This window comes from Glycine max, chromosome 1 (assembly GCF_000004515.6).
Source record: "Glycine max cultivar Williams 82 chromosome 1, Glycine_max_v4.0, whole genome shotgun sequence".
Classification (NCBI taxonomy): domain Eukaryota; kingdom Viridiplantae; phylum Streptophyta; class Magnoliopsida; order Fabales; family Fabaceae; genus Glycine; species Glycine max.
In genome coordinates, this window is record NC_016088.4 from 28,001,572 (window position 1) to 28,020,268 (window position 18,697).

The 18,697-nt window shown below is 35.5% G+C and overlaps 3 protein-coding genes across 3 annotated transcripts; 1 reads left to right on the top strand and 2 right to left on the bottom strand.

Annotated features, from left to right (window-relative positions):
• Window positions 1-1,018: 1,018 nt before the first annotated feature.
• Window positions 1,019-2,153, bottom strand: LOC100788023 (lysine-rich arabinogalactan protein 19). Its single transcript, XM_003516823.5, has 2 exons — window positions 1,395-2,153; window positions 1,019-1,290 (listed from the first exon to the last, which is right to left on the bottom strand). Exons 1-2 carry the CDS (start codon window positions 2,118-2,120, stop codon window positions 1,192-1,194), a joined length of 825 nt encoding a protein of 274 aa, XP_003516871.1. The 5' UTR covers window positions 2,121-2,153; the 3' UTR covers window positions 1,019-1,191.
• Window positions 2,154-2,815: 662 nt separating this feature from the next.
• On the bottom strand, window positions 2,816-13,928 carry LOC100788560 (tRNA(adenine(34)) deaminase, chloroplastic). Its single transcript, XM_006573221.3, has 6 exons — window positions 13,651-13,928; window positions 12,700-12,752; window positions 9,031-12,560; window positions 8,834-8,921; window positions 7,175-7,302; window positions 2,816-3,225 (listed from the first exon to the last, which is right to left on the bottom strand). The coding sequence occupies exons 3-6, from the start codon at window positions 12,489-12,491 to the stop codon at window positions 2,961-2,963; spliced, it is 3,942 nt and encodes a 1,313-aa protein (XP_006573284.1). The 5' UTR covers window positions 12,492-12,560; window positions 12,700-12,752; window positions 13,651-13,928; the 3' UTR covers window positions 2,816-2,960.
• A 1,496-nt stretch (window positions 13,929-15,424) lies between these two features.
• LOC102661809 (iron-regulated transcriptional activator AFT2-like) lies at window positions 15,425-15,979 on the top strand. The gene is made up of 2 exons (XM_006574029.1): window positions 15,425-15,520; window positions 15,608-15,979. Exons 1-2 carry the CDS (start codon window positions 15,425-15,427, stop codon window positions 15,977-15,979), a joined length of 468 nt encoding a protein of 155 aa, XP_006574092.1.
• The last annotated feature ends 2,718 nt before the right edge of the window (window positions 15,980-18,697 follow it).

Sequence of the window (18,697 nt, forward strand, 5' to 3'; positions counted from 1 at the left end):
CTTTTACTATATGGGGCTTTTGGTGTCTTATTTTCTCTTCTCTTCACATACTATAAAGTAAAGAGATTACATATAATTTATTATTTTGACTGTTTGTTTAGGGATGATATAATCCTCCTCAAAAGAAAAAAGGGATTATATAATCGTATAAGGCATAAGGGCTATGTCTTGACATTTTTATAGACATTGACTATGCCAGCTTATCCCTGTTATAAGGCATAAGGGGTATGCTTTGACATTTTTATAGACATTGACTATGCCAGCTTATCCCTGTTCAATGTAATTATTTAATCAGTAGGTCAAATTAAATGCTTTTGAATAATCCTTCTTGGTTGTCTCCAAATATATTCATGCAAGGTATTTTAAACTAAAGCTATCTTTGTTGGTGCATCAACCTTTCACTTGTTGCAAACTTGCCATATCCGATCCCTGTCTATATATATGTAGCATATTAATATGCAACATATTCTTATTATATAATAAATATTTAAATGGAACACCAATTTTTGCCTACAGGAAAAGAAAAAAAAATCCATCCATCCATCTACCCTCTCTTGGATTTGAATTTGGTGCTCATCATACAAAGTAACCGGATTGCATTGCTGTTTGTTGGAATTAATAGCTAATTTATTGGATCATGTATGCAAGTGTGTTAAAAGTTAATTTGTGCTCATGGTCTAGCAGCCAGTTTTGTGGTTACCTTTCAATCTTGTATTGCTGAGTATGCCTTTTCTTTTTGGAAACCTTATGGATAATGGCATATTATTTTCTCATGCTTTCCTTTATTCTTTATAGACAAATTTGTAAAATCAGTGGTATGCAAATACTCTTAATCTTTGAAAGTAATTGGAATTTCATCTTACTAGTGTGCAGGATATCTAAGACATCACAAATTAGTTGACAATCTTGGACTCATCACGGAGTATGACATTGGAGAAAATAAACATACACTCAGAAACTGATCAACTTTGATGCAATAACTTATAAAACTAGAGACATTTGATTTGACAGATGATTATTTCCATAATTCAAAAAATCGTATCCATTAATATTTCTGAGCAAAGATCACAACAAAAAAAGGAAAGAATCATAGGTATAGATTCTCATTATCAGATCTATACACATAAAATGATTATATATTTTGCAAACCAAATAACTCATTAAAGTGAATCCATGGTCACCATGAGACTGCTAGCAGCTGTAGCCGGTGACGGCTAGCAAAACAGCAATAGCAAGTGCAGCTGTTGCCCATATATTTCTCCCTTGCTGGTGGTTTGACGATGCAGCATTCTGAGAGTAGGAAAAAAAACGTGATCAAAACAATGTGATACTGATGAGACATATTTGTATATAATTGTAATGTAATTTGATATTTCACTAGACAAAGATATTACCAAATTCAGACTTGGTGATGGTGCTGGTGTTGTGTCTGATTCTGCTGTGGAATCAGGTGGTGCCGGGGGACTTTTGCGAACAATTGTTGGTGCTGGAGCTGGTGCCTGATGCCTCCTGTGCCTGTGCCTGTGCCTTCTATGCTTATGTGACGATGGCGCCGGTGCTGGTACCTCTACTACCGGCGTTGGTGCCAATGTTGGTGGTGGAGGAACAGGAGCTGGAGTTGGTGCTGGCTTTGTAGGTGCAGGAGCGGGTGCTGGTGTTGCCTTTGCTGGTGCAGGTGCAGGGGGTGTTTTGGCTGGTGTTGGAGCTATCTTTGGTGGTGGCAATGGCGGTGGCGTAGAAACGGGTGGTGGAGGTATCGGGGGTGGCGATGTGGGAGTTACAACTGGTGATACTTTTGGTGGTTGTGGTTGTGGAGTTTGGGGTGGTGGGGCTTTTGGGCTTGAAGCAGGTGCAACTTTTGGAGCTGGTGGTGTCACAGGTGCGGGTTTGGGAGCTACAATTGCAGGTGGCTGGGATGTAGTTGGTGGTGTACTTGTGGTGGGAGGGGATGCCACCACTGTTGGTGGTAGTGTTACCGCCAGTGGCGTGCCGGAAGATGGTGATGTTGCAGCTGGGGTTGTAGGTGGTGAGTTTGCCGGCGCAGTTGCAGGTGCTTGGGCATTGGAAGGTAGCTGGCCACAGAGGCTTACCAAAGCCAAAGCCCAGAACACTGCAGCCATTGTATGTTGTGATCTGGTTGAGAAAGCAGAGAGTTTGCTTCTTATATATGGGCTAATGTGAAGCACAAGGTTGAAACGTATGGTGTGGACTATCTGTGGAAGGAAGAATGTAGCCTTCACGTGATTGTGACATCATTTAAATATTAATCATCTAACGAGTAACGTTAACAAAGGAAAATAGTAGAGTTAGATTTAGCTTCACTTGCATCAAGGGGGACCCTTGAAAATCATTAGTCCTGGTCATTTAGACTTTTATCACAGGTTCACACATTCATATTATGGTTATGGCCTAACTTGTATTTTAAGTAGACTTAATTATTTTTCATATTTGCCAGGACAAAAGGTTGGGTGGATTAGGAGGGATGGAATGAATAAAATAATGTTTTATGTTAATGAGAACATAATTTCACCTACTAATTTCTACACATACCTATATGTAAGTACGGGGTCTCTATCACTTTCTGTTAATACTTGATGGTTCAACTTACCATTGTGATTGTGATGTTTCATCAGCAGTTCAATCGTTGTACGTACTCTAGGTTTCTGTTTCTTGCAAGTGATATCAAATTCTCACCCAATCACCCTTTCCAAATAAATGAAAGGGAACAATGACAGACAGGCTTTACTATATCATTACATTCTAGTCATCATCCTAAGCGTTTGAAGTCATTACTTGAAATTAAGTAGGCAACGTCTGAAATTATTGTCTTTGACAGCTTAACTGATTGAATACTCTAGAGAAATTGAACATTGTACTTTTCACAATGACCATTCGTTCATGTTTGATTATTTTATTTAGAAGCTCATTTAAAACATGGGAAAATATGTGATTATTCTCTTTTACAAACAAAACATGATGTGGAAGACGTCATGTATCTTGTTGAGTAACTTGGAGGGGTGGTGAGTAACAGGAAGGCAAGAAGGGTCATTTGACGGTTCCTCTTTCTTCTTTTTCCTTCTTAGCTGAAAGAATTGTTGCATTGCATCCGCACACTCAGTGGCCAAGACCCCTCTTCTTATTTTCATGTTTGGATGGAATGGATGAACTGGGGCAGGAGGTATATCTCTTTGTTCTGATACATTTTCTCCTCCATCAGGGAAAATTCTGCAGAAAAAAGTTCAAGAAAGAGCTATAATATTTGATGTACTGAGCTTTCAAGAAAATTTCCAAAAGGACTCAATTTCAGTTAGAAAAACAATTGGAAACCCCTGCCCTACTTAAGTTGTAATCCTAGCACATTTGGACAAATGCAGCTTATTAAAGTTCAGAAAAAGGTAAATTAGGGATAAATTCCAGTAAAAAGATGTTGGCAATGGGGTTGTATACAGAAATGGCATCTATATAACATAAGAGACTTTAATAGACGTGCTCGGTCAATGTAAAAATTTTTACAACCAATAAGAAATTATCCTTGATATAACTTTTAAGCTAGTTATTATAAAAAGACAAATGTGAACTAGTGTCCAAAGGACATTGGTTAAGAAACTTAAAGTAGAAATGTTTTTATTGGGAGGCGGAAAATTGTGTTGCCCATGATTTTCTTTATGCCTTTTTATGATTTACACAATAAATCTTTCTCCTTTTAGTTTTTTAACCAATGCTCCAAGGGCACTGGTTAGCAAGACCCTTATAAAAATCAATAAATTGACCCTACTTCATTGTTGAACGTGTATCAGCAGTAGCCTATTAGTTTGTTATTTTCTATTAATTGTTTGACCAAGTTTTTAGACTAGTTGTTTTATTTTCTGTTACTTAGTAGTTGTTATGTTAGTGGTTTGTTATTGATATGTTAGTGGTTGGTTATTATTTAGAAAATCAGTTATTATTGTTTCTTTCTGTTACAATAAATCTGTATTTAAATAGATGATCATTCAATAAAAATGTGTGCATTCATCTCCCTTAATTTTGTGAGTTACGCTAATTTTACAACAAATTGGTATCTAAAGCCTTCTTAAGAAGGACCTCTAAGTGAACTAAGTGAAACCCATCACAAAAAAAAAGCATAAACACTTTGCTTCAATTCATCTGATAAATGGATTTTGAAACACCATACAGAGCACTAGCACCATCTATGTTTGATGGTGACAATTATCAAATCTGGGCAGCGAGTATGAAGGCACATCTGGAGGCAAATGATCTCTGGGAAGCTATTGAGGAAGACTACGAAGTTCTTCCCTTACCAACTAATCCAACAATGGCACAGATAAAAAATCAAAAAGAAAGGAAAGCAAGAAAGTCAAAGGCAAGAGTTACTTTGTTTGTTGCTATCTCAAAAGAAATTTTCAATAGAATCATGACCATCAAATCAGCATATGAAATCTGGAGTTTCCTCTAGAATGAATACGAAGGAGATGAAAGGATTAAAGGAATGCAAGCCCTAAATTTGATTAGAGAATTTGAGATGCAGAAAATGAAGGAGTCCAAAACAATTGAAGAGTATGCTAACAAGCTTCTTAGCATTGCTAACAAAATAAGATTGTTTGGTTCTAATTTTTTCGACTCAAGAATAGTTGAGAAAATACTGGTAACTATCCCTGAAAGATTTGAGACTGCTATTACATCCTTGGAGAATACTAAAGATTTGTCAAAACTTACGTTAACAGAATTTGTAAATGTTTTACAAGCCCAGGAGCAAGGAAGAAAAATGAGGGCTAAGGGTTCTATAGAAGAAGCATTGCAAGCTAAATTGCAAACTAACCAATGAGAGAAAAGCAAGTGGAAGAAATACAAGAAGAATAATTTCAACACCCAAGAAGCAGCAGCCAACACAAGCAACAATAATGGAGACAACAAAAGATTTCCTCCTTGCAAGCACTGTGGCAGAATGGGTCATCCTCCTTTCAAATGCTAAAGAAGACCTGATGTTAAGTGTGAAAAGTGCAACAAGTTGGGGCATCATGTGAGTATTTGCAAAAGCAATTTTCAACAAAAGAATTTGGCTTAAGTTGCAGATCAACAAGAATAAGAGCAATTGTTTGTAGCAACATGTTTTACAAGCAGCAGCTCAAGTGAATGTTGGCTAGTGGATAGTGGTTGTATCAACCACATGACCCACGATCAAGAGCTTTTCAGAGAATTTGACAAATCACAGGTATCAAAAGTTAGAATTGACAATGGTGATTTTATCACTATTGAAGGAAAGGGAACTGTAGCCATTGAAAGTTGTGCAGGTACAAAATTAATTTATGATGTTTCGTATGTACCTGAGATTCATCAAAACTTGTTAAGTGTGGGACAATTGATTGAGAAGGGATTTAAAGTCATCTTTGAAAATAAGCACTATTTGATTAAAGATGTCGATGACAAGGAAATTTTCAATATCAAAATGAGAGGCAAAAGTTTTTCATTTGATCCATTGAAGGAGGAGCAAGCAGCCAATCTAGTTACGGTAAACAATACAGAAGTCTGGCACAAAAGATTAGGTCATTTTCATCATGCAGTTGTTGAGGAACAATGCGTAATCTCACTCGACCATTATGCAACGAATGCTTTAAATAATGCAGATTCTGCCATGAAGAGAGCATCGTCAGTGTATTTGTAAGGATATAAGGAGAAGAAGAGTTAGTTAATATAGTTAGACTACTAATGAGTTAGTTAGCTATTTAGTTAGAGGGATTTATTAGATATAAATAGAGGAAGAAGGCTAAGAGAGAGGGGGATCTTATCATTTGTAGATTGAGCATTAGCTCTTTGCGAAAGGAGAAATCCTTTGTGAAGGGGAAACCCTTGGAGGAGAGTTTTTCCTCCTATTTTCTGTTCTTTTCTTACTAGTCAATAAAATCTTTTATTTTCTTTCTCATTTCAATTCTTGGTTCCTAACAGTATTCAAAAGAAATGGACCAATGGCTTCATCCTTTGAAGCCTTGGAGGTTAAAAAGATGGAGTTGGAGATTGAATCACAATTTATGAATGAAGCTAGTTTAGAATTGAATAATACCATTGAGCATTCAATCCAGAATGGCAAAAAAGAAAAAGAGATCCTTTGTAAAAGAAAGGATGTGTTAATGGATGAATTGGAACAACTTCTTGCTAAAAGTTAAACAGAAAGAAACAAAGATAGCAGACAATGACTCTAATTTAGAAGCTGTAGAAATTAAGACATAAAGTTGTCTCTGGATTTAAAGAGATGCAGTCAAGCATTGATGTCAAGTATGACAAATTGCAATTTGTCCTTGCTCAAGTGAAATTAGAGACTGAAACTTTGGCTCTAAAGACGGAGGAAATTGATAAGTTTCTCATTCTAGAAGAAGAAATGGGAGCAAGACTTTGGGAATTTGCTTGGATTTCTACAGCAAGCTGAAGGATACCGTGAAATTGTTAAACTAAGAAGAAGTTTGATGTCATCTACATTGACGTCCAGGGAGGACAAATTGACACTTGCAAAGAACAATGAAAAGCTTTCTGGAGATGTGAAATTGTTTCAACAGGAGGTTTCTGCCACAAGAGCTTCCTTGCAGGAACTATCTTCAAGAAAGTCAAGCATCCAGCAAGGTATAGTATCCTTCAAGCGGAGGATTATTTTCATAGATAAAAGAGTCCTAGAACTAGAAGCAGAAAAGAAAGTTGTTACTGCTGCAAGAAATTTCAAGGAGATTCCACGAATAGCTACTGAAGCAAAGTCATTGTGTGTTGAAAAAGAAAGTATTCAGATCGACAGGGATACGACTACATTAAATCTTGAGCTACTGAGAGAGAAACTTGGACTTGTCAACCACAGATACAAGGAGGAATGTTGAACGTGTATCAGCAGTTGCCTGTTACTTTGTTATTTTCTATTAATTGTTTGACCAAGTTTTTAGGATTAGCTGTTTTATTTTCTGTTAGCTATTATGATAATATATATATTTTAATACACGTGTACAATCCCTCTTTTTCAATACTGTTTTTTACGGCATGACCAATGCAACTAAAGATAACAAGCGGGAAAATAAAGGTGCGTAGAAACCAATTCTGCCAAATATAGGTAAAGTTTCATGAAACATTGATAAACCATAAAGACTCCCTTGTGAGAACTTAATGATAAGCAAATAAAAGAAGCACGTTGGCTGCATACCTAATCCAGCTACCATCAGCTCCAAGAAGCTTATTGGGAGCACCCCACACAACAGTGTCTACTCTTGCCTGCAGGATAGCACCAGCACACATTGGACATGGCTCAAGCGTTACATAAAGTGTAGTGTCCTGAAAGTGGGAAAATTTTGTCCTTAAACAGATGAACCATCAAACTAATTATCAAGTTGTATCAAATACCAGAACTAATAGATATCAACCATTTCTCAAGAAAGACAAAATTACTAAGTGATCCTTCAAGCAATGTTTGGTAAGAAAGAATTGAAAGGATGGAAATGGTTCATCCACCAGGACCACACGTAAGTCCAAATACAAAAATATTCACTACCACTTCAATTCTCATTCCCCTGTACTAAATGAAAATTGCTTTAGGTTATTAAACATGCCATTATAGTCGAATTCTCTCTTTATTTTACAGGAGCATTATTTTTGGTAACATTACTTATTAATATTGATTAAATTAAATAGCAATAGATTAATAAAGTAATCAAATTTGGGCTTCTCTTTAGTGTGTGGCTCACTAGCTCTTTTAAGGGGGTTGCAATTTCAGATTCCAATATAGATTGGCCTGCCATTGTGCACTGATTTTCTTGAGCTCCATTTTGCTTGTTCTTTGTATTTTTTTTTTTTTTCCTTTTGCAGTTCTCTTATGGGGGATATCTTATCCTTCTATCTTTATATATCTCATTTTTCTTAATGAATTTCTTCTTTTTTAATAAAAAAAATTGCCACAGCAAGGGTTTTCAACATTATCAATCGTTAGATATAGAAGTACTAGGGAGTGATAGATTATAAAGTAATCTGATCCTAATATTATTTTCTTTCAATAATTTCACCTGCTTTAAAAATGAATCTATCTTGCTAATATATACTTTTACAGTTTTGCATTGGATATTTCGATAATGCTGTCCACCATTGCATGTATGCAAATAAACCTTGTCCATCATTGTGTCTCCAGCTCTTCCCCAATATTCTGGAAAAGCAGGATTCACATTTATTCCTATGTACTTTCAGTACCACTGGTACTAGCCTATAAATATATTAAATATTTTTTGCTGAGCAAAAAAAAAAAAATGCGTCCACATAAGAATTAAGAAAGCTGCATAGCAACCAACTATTCGAAAGTAAAATTATGAATGGTCAATAGTTTAATCAGTGATGATGAAGGATGAAAGGCACTACAGGTCTAACGATATTTAATCATAGGCACTCGTGAATACAAAAAAAGAGCCTCAACTTTCCCAGTTGAATGAGGATATTTAATTTTTTTTTTTTATAGATCTCTCATGTCCTCAATTTTAAAAGTCTCATCTCTATAATTTATTCTTATTTTATATAATAAAATACTTATTATTAATATTAATAATGAAAACATGTAATATTTAATTTATTTTTATTTATAAATTTTATTTAAATTTAAAAATATCTTTGCAATGGCAACTTGCTTTGTTCTGTAAAAATAAATATTAGACCTGCTGCTATAGATATCTTTTACTCTTTTAACATAAAAGTGGTGGAATATTGTCACATATTAAATTAGTCATATGAGCTTAAAAATTATACAAGAGAATCACAACAATGAATATTAAACTTTGGGTGGTGTAATATCAAAATAACTAAATTTCCAACTAGGAAAGCTTACTGATAGTCTCCATGATCGGAGAAGGTTTGAAGCTTCTCGTATACAAATCATCTCTGCATGGGCAGTGGAGTCCCGTAACTCTTCTACTCTGAAACAGATATTAAGATATAAATTAAAAATAAAAAATTAGGGCAATTACAAAGAATGAAATAATACCATCACACTTGCAAAAAATGAAATAATATCATCACACTTACAAGTTGCAGCCTCGAGCAATAATTTTCCCATGCTGCACAAGAACAGCTCCAACAGGTACCTCCCATGTATCAGCAGCCTTCTTGGCTTCCAAAAGTGCTTCCTTCATGAACATTTCATCTACTCTTCGCTGCTCAAGTTCACGTTGATAGGCTTCTTCCCAGTCATCAAACCTATCTCTTAAGACTTGCCTGTTCCGTTGAAACTTCCTTTGCTTCAACTCTCCATCCTTTCTCTCTGAGCCGGACAATTCAGACTGCCCAGGAGCAACAGATTCCTTGATTGGAACCACTGATTCAGCTCCAGACATGTCAGATCCACCAATGCTTATAATTTCTCCAACAATAGAAGGCCCTCTGGCAGGTACTGAAATTGGTAATTCCATGTTTTGAGTGCCAGAAGTATTGACTTTCAAATTTTTTTTATCTTCAGTCCAACTAGCATTTTCCTCTCCAGAAGTGTAAGATACGCCTACTAACATTGATCCACTTTCCAATGTATTTGGGGATGACAATCCAACTTCAACATTTTTTCCTTTGTCCTTCAGTTTTGTATTGTCGGACACCTCTCCCTCACTTTGGGTATAATGTTTACCCGGTTTTAACTTATCAAAAGTCATGGCTTGTGGTGGTACACTTGTTTCTTTTATGACATTAGTTTTAGTGGTTTCCTCATGCTCCTGCCCAGAAAACCATGTGTCACTGTCAGACTTGTTTGGTGAATTTCTCTCAGCAGAAGTGGAGGAACCAGCACGTGAACCCCAACGTAATCGAACAATATCAGCAATCATACCCCATAAGGACCTCCCAGTTCTAGTAACAACTGCTTTCCCAGTTTCCTTGCTGATCTCTGTTTCTTTGGCTACTAGAACTTGCTCAGCAGATGGTTCTGTGACATCCCACATCTCATCAGAAGGTCCTTTGGTCCCAGGAAACCCAGAGGAACGACTAGAATCATGCTCCTTTGACTGAGCACCATTTTGAGTGCCTTGTTGCCTTGAGCTGTAGATCTGATCACCCCCAACTTCAAGATTCAATTTTGTTCCTGTAACTTCCATCTCTTGTGCTTCTGAAGTCGTTACTTCATGCCTGATCCTCTCAGCAAACTCATCAACAAACTGTCTAGATGACTTCTCTAAACGATCAGCTGAATCAATAGCATCTGGATGCAAAGCAGACCTTCTTCCTGAATTGTCATACAAAGCAGAAGAGCCACTTTCTGAAGTTCCAAGGAAGATCTCAGGGCTTGCAATTCCTGCAGTGAGTTCAACATGTGCTGAGTCTCCACCAATTTCAGAAGAGGAAGGGATCAACATTGTTGCAGGCCTCCTTTTTTCACCTGATGCTAATATAATATGTTTTCCAGCCCCAGAAATCAAATTCAATGATCCCTGGGAGCTGGATTCCTCTCTTGAGGTAGTTTCATCAGAAATTGAAAGGTTGCTAGATCTTTGGTCGTCTCTGGCCAATTCAAAATTTGCAATCCTTTCATCAGTTTGGCTAGAACTTTCTCTAGTTCTAACAACTGATGTTGATTTACTTTTTGGAATTAATCTCACCTTCTCATAAGCTTTTTGAGAACTTGAAACTTGCTTTTCATCACTGGCATAGCCTTCTGATAAAGTGCTGACAAGTTCAGATCCTTTCCTGTGTTGGAAACTCTGAGTTGTCCTTTTATCTGTTTGGAGCCACGTAACCCTTGCATCTGAGCTTATGTTCGATTTTTCTTCCATGTTCATTAATCTAGTTCTAGACTTTATGCTAGATGTATCTTCAACATTGATCTTGTGAGCTTCTGATACTTCAGAAAATTGTTCAGATTTTTTTCTTCTCTCTTTATCCTTCACCTTAATGATCTTCTCTCCTTTTTGGTATTGCTGCTCCTCCACTCCCTGAACAGAACTCAAAACTGAATCTTTTTTCACTTCCATGTCCTTCATCCTAGTATTTGAGGTCCTTTCAGTGTCTTCAATTTTTAAATTTCCAGTATATTTCTGGGAACTTCTATCTATCACATTCTTTCCAGTGGTAGAAGTAGAACCAACAATTTTTTTATGTTTATCATTTGTTTCTTGTAAAAGTGTTTCTGATATTGCAAGGTTCCCTTCCCTGCCACTGAATACCTTCTTTGATGTCAAAGTTTGCTTTCCTGTGGTAGAAGTTGAACTAACAAACTTTTTATGTTTATCAGTTGTTTCGTTCAAAATTGTTTCTGATATCTCAAGCTTCCCTTCCCTGCCACTGAATTCCTTTTGTGATAACAAAATTGTCTCAACTTCATCACAACCAGACTCAGTTTGAATATATGCTTTGTTAGTTTTCTTATCCAAATTGACAACACAAGATGATTTATCATCCTCAATATTGACTCGCTTTTGTGAAATAGATGATTTTTTATGACCAGATTCAAGTGTTCTAAATTCTCTTGAATGCATGTCCTGTTGTTCTCTTGTGGATTCAGTGTTTTGCAGAGTTCCCTCAGTCAGCTTCTTTTCAGACTTGTTCCTTAGGTTCCAATCAATATCCACACCAAATGCAATTCTTCGCTTATTTGAAACAGCCTGCAGCTTCTTTGAGTCATCCCCTTGCCTGTTGAATTCTTCCTTTACTTGTTCCTCCAGATGATTCGCTTCATCCTTCTCATATTCCAGTGACGACTCTTCCAAACCAATCTCATCCTGAACTTCCAGCTCACTCCCAAAATCTCCTGATGAGAGAGAGTAATAAGATGAACAACTAGATGCATCTCTTCGTTTCCTATGGTTTTCACTTTTTGCAAAGGCTTCCCTTTCTTTGTTGGCTTTTCCATATTCTCTTCTCAAGTCTATGGTGGATGATTCATGTCGCTTCAAATTTCCATTTTTCTCTGTTTCTACTTTCTCACTTGAACTAAAATGTCTCTCTCTGCTCAGATTTTTTCTTTTCTTCTCAACTTCCACTCTTTTTGATGAAGATGCATTCTTACATTTGCTACCAATAGCATCCTTATCTGCCTCCTCACTCAACAAGCTGAGAACTGCTTCAGCATCATCAGAACCAAATGAATGGGAAAATTCTCTCCCTTTCGGGGAAGTAGCACAAATACATCTTCCCTTTATTCTCCATCTACTATTATTGTAAACAGTTCTCTCATTGACAGAAGAATTAAGCTCCTGACAACCTCTGAGGACACCATAAGCTGGTAGCCGGGGAAGGTAATGGTCTCCACCACCCAATATCAACCTTCTAGATGCCGACAATTGAAGAAGAGCAGATTGCCTCAACCCATTTATAAGACAAGGTTTTATGGGTACTCTGTAAGTGGAGACTGAACAGAAATCACAACAACCACAGCATGACAAACAGTATGATGCGGTTCTGTCAAATCTTTCGTAACAGAAGTTTGAGTAGCCATTGAAAGATAATGAGAATGGTTCTTTACACCTAACAGCATATATTGTTGAGCTAACATATGCGTTGCTCATAGTTGCATGCGTCTTCACACAAGAGTGAGAGAGCGTACCTTGACAAGAGTGGGGTTTTTTTAATTACAACTGAGCTCAAACAAACAGAGAAATCATGTCAGATGGCATAGATTAAAATGCCAAAACGCAATAGGCCGTAATCTGTTAGGTGCTGATATAGAAGCTTGGTATTAGCCTATGCACAAGAATAATCGACATAGTGAATCACCTTCGAAAAAAGGACAAGACCTGATATTCACACTCTGCTTTCACCTTTCACACCTGTACCAATAGATGGTTCAGTGAAATCAGAATGACTAAATCAATTTATCTCAGTATCTAAAATAATTTAACCTCAGAACAGATGGTAACAGAAAACGACACTACACAATATTTCAGAAAGGGATGCATTCATCACACTTCCTGATTGTCTCAACTCTCATGTCACAACAGTCCCAAAATACATAAAGCAGATCCATCTGGTACTTTAAAGAGAAAACATATGACCATTCTGTATTATCAATATTTTTATTTAGAGAACAACTAAAAAGCATAAATAAACTCTGTCAAAAAAAAAACCTGACGCAAAACATGTCATATCTTATTATGACAATTTAAAAAGATCTTAACAGAATCACAGTCTCAGCTCCTCAAATGGTCTCATCAATCACTCATTCCTTTCATTCAACCACATTTAACAAATTCAGTTATAATATTATCCCAACCACCAAAAAGACTCGTACAATATTACACAGAACTTATCTAAACAGGAATAACTCACCCACCTCAGGTCACATCCATTAACCCATCAAAAAACTGAGAACACACTACATAGATTCATGTTCATTCATCACACAACACAAGTTCATTAGCCAAATGAAATCACTTGAAATTGACACTCAGATTCCGCAACAAACTTCAACCCAACACACAGAAACCCCATTGTACCACACAATTCCACGGCAGTAAACTACCTAAGTTTAAATCTAAAAACTACAACTTTTAATGTAATCAAACCATCACCAACCCAGAACAATCATTTTGCACTTCAAAATTTAGAATCTTCTTACATTATTATTATTCTTATAAAACGAAACCAACCCATTATAATTAAAGGGTTTAGTAGACCTAATGAAAGAGAAAAGAGGATAGAACGAAAGTGCATGAAAGAGGTTTGTACCTGTGTTATAGAAGAAAAGGACCTTGAACAGTGATGGGGTGTGGTTTTCCTTAGGCTTAACCCACGAAGAGAAGATTAATGAGAGTTAAGATTTGAATGATGGGTCAGAGAGAGAGAAATGAGATGAGATTTTGGGAAAGTAAAGAGAGAGTGAGGGAAATGAAAATGATTTGTTTTTGTTGTCTTCTTGGATTTGTTTTGTTGGTGAGAGAGAGCGACAAGCTGCAGTTGTTTGGGACAGAAGAGAATAATTGAAACAAGGATTTTCTTCCTCCACCCAGCATTTCTCTAATGCACCTAGTAGTAGTGAGAACAAAAAATCAAAAATACCTTTATATATAATTCATACCGATCCGTAAGTTGTGAGATTTTTATATATATAAATTTTTATTAAATTTTTAATTTTTATTTAAAATTTATATATATAAAAAAAGTACATTATTAAATCAAAATTAATTCTTACAAAATTTATTATGTAATTATATGTGTATTAAATATACATTAAAAATTTTAGTGTTATATATAGTAACGTTAATTATTTTTTAACATAATTTACATATTAGCTTAGTTGGTTAAAGTGACATGCTAATAATGCGAAAGTTATGGATTTGAAACCTTCAAAAAAGAAAAAAGAAAGGAACGAAGAAGTAAAAAAAAATTAATTTTTTTAAAAAATATATTAGGTATAGAAGAAATTTAAATGGTGTAAGAAAAATAATCCTTGAACCAAATCCGTTATGGGCCCATTTATGACCACCTTTCGGCAGCTGCTTGAGGCACCCATCATTTTTGCTGGGGTACCCAGTAACTTTTAAAAATGCCAAAAATACCCTTATAAATAGCAAAATTGATTTTTCATTTCTACAGCGTTTTTTTGTTTCCACGAAATCTCACTCCATTAGTTTAAGTTGCTTCCGTTATAGTCGTTTTCGAAGCGTATTTGGTCTCCAATGATGTACGTGTGTCATTAGGAGTATACGGTGAAGTTGGGTCGCTATTCGTCGTTCGAGAAGAAGAAGAAGAAGAAGAAGAAGAAGAAGAAGAAGAAGTACGCAAAAAAAACTTAGGAACATACTAATCAACAATCTGTATGGTTCATATGGATCAGCAATTCGTATGACCATACGGATTGTCGTATGACCATACGGATTGCTGATCCATATTCGTATGAACTATACGGATTGTTGATTCATATGTTCATACGCATTTCTGTAATATTTAATTTTTTATTTAAATTGTAATTTAAATATAAATATTCTTAATTATATATTTAATTTTTTTGTAGTGTATTTTTTTGTAATATTTTTAACAATTTTTGAAATTTTGATTTGGTGATATTATTTAATAGTTGTATAGAAAAATGTATTTTGTAATTAGAATGGTAAAAAAAATGATAATATATATTAACTTTTAAAAATTGCTATAACTAACGTTAGATTGCTTATAAATTAATTTACCAATGATTAATAATTAAACAAATTTATATGACAATGATTATGTATTTATATGTTTAACTGAATTATGTATTTTAATATTTATTACAATGATGTATTTATTAGATTTATATGACATTTTAATGAATACGTGTAGTAAAAATGTAGTATATGGTTATATGATGTACAATACATTTTTATTTTATTTTTCTATACAGCTATATTTGTGTCAATAACAAATGAGGTGATTGAATAATTTTTTTAAGTTGTATTTTTTGGTCATTGAATTTGTTAAATGTTTTATTAAGATGGACGAAGAACAGTGGATGTATGATAGTATCATGTCTGAAGAAGTTGATATAAATGTTGAAAATGAGGAAGATGTTGGCATGAAAATAGAACACGTCGATTGCTCTAATGCCTTTAATACTTCTCAGGTATTTGTGTAATTTGTTATTGTTGGTACAATAATTATATTATATACGTGTTTATTGATGTTAGATGTTTTTTGAATTGTGTTATAGTTGTTTGCTAGCCGTGATAAAGTTTTACATTGGGATCGATCGGTGGCTCATGACATTGGATTTGATGTCGTCATAATGAGGTCAGACACTAATGCTAGTGTTCGAGGAAGGGCCTCCTTTCTGTTAATAGCTTGCGAAAGGAGTGGTGAATATAGGCCGAAGAAGAATGATTTGGTAAGAACATGCACTAGTAGTAGAAAATGTGGATGCTCGTTCAAGTTGCGTGCGAAGCCAGTTTTGAGAGGAGAAGGATGGATGGTGAAGTTAATTTGTGGGATTCATAATCACGAATTGGCAAAGTCATTAGTTGACCATCCATATGTGGGTCAATTGACAAAGGAAGAGAAGATTATTGTTGCTGATATGACGTAGTCAATGGTGAAGCCAAGAAATATTCTATTGACATTGAAGGAACACAATGCCAACAGTTATACAACAATCAAACAAATTTACAATGCCAAACATGCTTATCGTTCTTCCATAAGAGGGAGTAACACCGAAATGCAACAACTGATGATGTTGCTTGATCGAGATCAATATATTCACTGGCATAGGATGAAGGATGATAATGTTGTACGCGACTTGTTCTGGAGTCATCCTGATGCAGTAAAATTAACCAATTCTTGTAATTTGGTTTTCTTGATTGACAGTACCTGCAAAACAAATAGGTACAAGCTGTCGTTGCTTAATATTGTTGGTGTTACACCAACAAGAATGACATTCTCCATTGCTTTTGCTTACTTGGAAGGAGAACATCTTAATAACATTGTTTTGGCTCTACAACGGTTTCAGAGTCTTTTCATGAGAGTTGATGCACTCCTCGGGGTTATTGTGACCGACAGAGATTTGTCTTTGATGAAGCAGTGAAAACTGTATTCCCAGATGCTACGAACTTGTCGTGTCAGTTTCACATTGACAAGAATGTGAAGGCAAAGTGCAAAACCCTGGATGCTCAAAAGAATGCATGGGGTTATGTGATGGAGGCTTGGGGGAGTTTCGTTCATTGTCCATGTGAGAGTTCTTTTGATGAGTACCTTAAAAACTTTGAAATGGCTTGCTCTCCGTGGCCTATGTTTGTGGACTATGTGTGTCAAACATGGGTGATTCCGCACAAAGAAAAATTTGTGAAAGCATGGACCAACAAAGTGATGCATCTAGGAAACACAACCACTAACAGGTATCAATATTGTTTTTTGTTTGTGTTGATTTGTTTAAGTGTTGACTTAAATGAAAATGTTGTGATTGTTTATATGATGTTGTATATTTCATTTGTAGGGTTGAGAGTGCTCATTGGTCATTAAAGAGACTCCTATAAAACTCTCTTGGTGACATATGCAGTGTTTGGGAAGCAATGAACAATATGATGGCACTTCAACACACCCAGATTAAAGCATCTTTTGTGTTTAAAGTTACCTTGTACAAAAAACTACTTGGTATGGTATCAAGGTACGCTTTAAATGAAATTGCTATTGAGTATGAGCGTGTACTTTATGCAGGAAAAAACCATTCACGTTGTGGATGTGTCATGAGGAGTACCCACGGTATTCCATGTGCATGTGAGTTATCTAAATATGTTGTTAGCTTCATACCACTAGAGACAATCCATATTTTTTTGCGAAGACTTAGTTTTTCAGATCAAGGGTTATGTGAGGCACAAGTGACCATAACTGAGGAGATGGAAACCATATCGAAACGCTTTGAGCAACTCAATGCTTGTGGCAAAGTACATTTGAAGACAAAGTTGCGAGAAATTACTTATCCTGATATGAACTCCATGTGTCCTCCTCTAGAAAAGGTGAAGACCAAGGGTGCTCCAAAAAAATTGCTGACCAAACAACAAAAGTCAACAAAACACGATCCATCTTATTAGGAGTATGTTGTTGCGTTACACTCTGTGCAAAATAGTAATTCTTCAGTGAAATATAGTGCATCATCATTTGAGGAACCAATATAGAGACATAATATTCCAATGTTGGATCAATTTCATCCGTGCATCCAGGATTATATTGAAAACATTATTGATGTTAAAGCGGATGGTAACTGTGGTTATCGGGCAATAGCTGCCTTATTGGGTATGGGTGAAGAATCGTGGTCATTGGTGCACAAACATCTGCATAAAGAACTGACAAGCTGGTCGGAAAAGTATATCAACCTACTTGGTGACATAGAGAGATTTGAGAAATTAAAGTGTTCCCTACTTGTTGACGGATTATCTATGGTGTGTAAGTTCATTGTTATGTCACTTTTTCTTAAAATAACATTTAAGTAACCGTTATTTGTTGTCTTTTACATGTAGGTTACCATGGACAAGTGGATGAATATTACGAATATGGGATATGTCATTGCTTTACGATACAACGTGATTGTTGTTTCTCTTTCACGACAACAAAGCATGACATTTTTTCCTCTTAGAAGTCAACAGCCACCAGATTCTATGTGTTGTCAACTATAACAATGTTGTGTCATGATTTAATTTTGCATCAGACATGCATTGCTACTATCATAACTATGTGTGTGCTGTCAACTGAGTACTCATTTCTATGTCAGTATGTACATGTAGTAATCATTTTTTTAAAGATACGCATGCAATTAACAGTGTGTTATCAACTTTGAGAATGATTTACGATGCAACAAAAAAATACATTCATAATTGGTTACAAACGATTTAATTTAATCCTAAAATAAACATTAACAAATAATTAACAATAAACAGATGACAAAAATTATAGACCTACCAAATGTTATTGTCCATACATAAATGTACGATATAAATAAATTATCAAAAAATAAAAAATAAAAAAATAACATTAATAAGGCAAATAAAAAAAATCAACTCCAATGACCATCTGTACGCCGCCTATGCCTCGATCTGTGACCTACAGCTAGTTGGCAAATGAAGCTTCTTGTGATGCCCACACATTTTTCGGCAACAATATAGGCTTTTGTTCCTTCGGTCAAGATCCTTAGATTCAGTAGCCTCTCCAACTTATCAACAATTGTTGCAAAACCATCCTAGCAGGTAAAAAAAAAACAAAGATAACAATTGTTAGTAATATAATAGAAAAGAAAACAACAAACACAAATTTCAAA

Coding starts and splice junctions, on each gene's coding strand:
- LOC100788023 (XM_003516823.5), bottom strand. CDS start 2,120: ATGGCTGCAGTGTTCTGGGCTTTGGCTTTGGTAAGCCTCTGTGGCCAG. Junction 1,291..1,394: donor CATCACCAAGTCTGAATTTG/GTAATATCTTTG, acceptor TCCTACTCTCAG/AATGCTGCATCGTCAAACCA.
- LOC100788560 (XM_006573221.3), bottom strand. CDS start 12,491: ATGAGCAACGCATATGTTAGCTCAACAATATATGCTGTTAGGTGTAAA. Junction 8,922..9,030: donor ATTGCTCGAGGCTGCAACTT/GTAAGTGTGATG, acceptor TATCTGTTTCAG/AGTAGAAGAGTTACGGGACT. Junction 7,303..8,833: donor TCCGATCATGGAGACTATCA/GTAAGCTTTCCT, acceptor TCCCACTTTCAG/GACACTACACTTTATGTAAC.
- LOC102661809 (XM_006574029.1), top strand. CDS start 15,425: ATGTCTGAAGAAGTTGATATAAATGTTGAAAATGAGGAAGATGTTGGC. Junction 15,521..15,607: donor ATGCCTTTAATACTTCTCAG/GTATTTGTGTAA, acceptor ATTGTGTTATAG/TTGTTTGCTAGCCGTGATAA.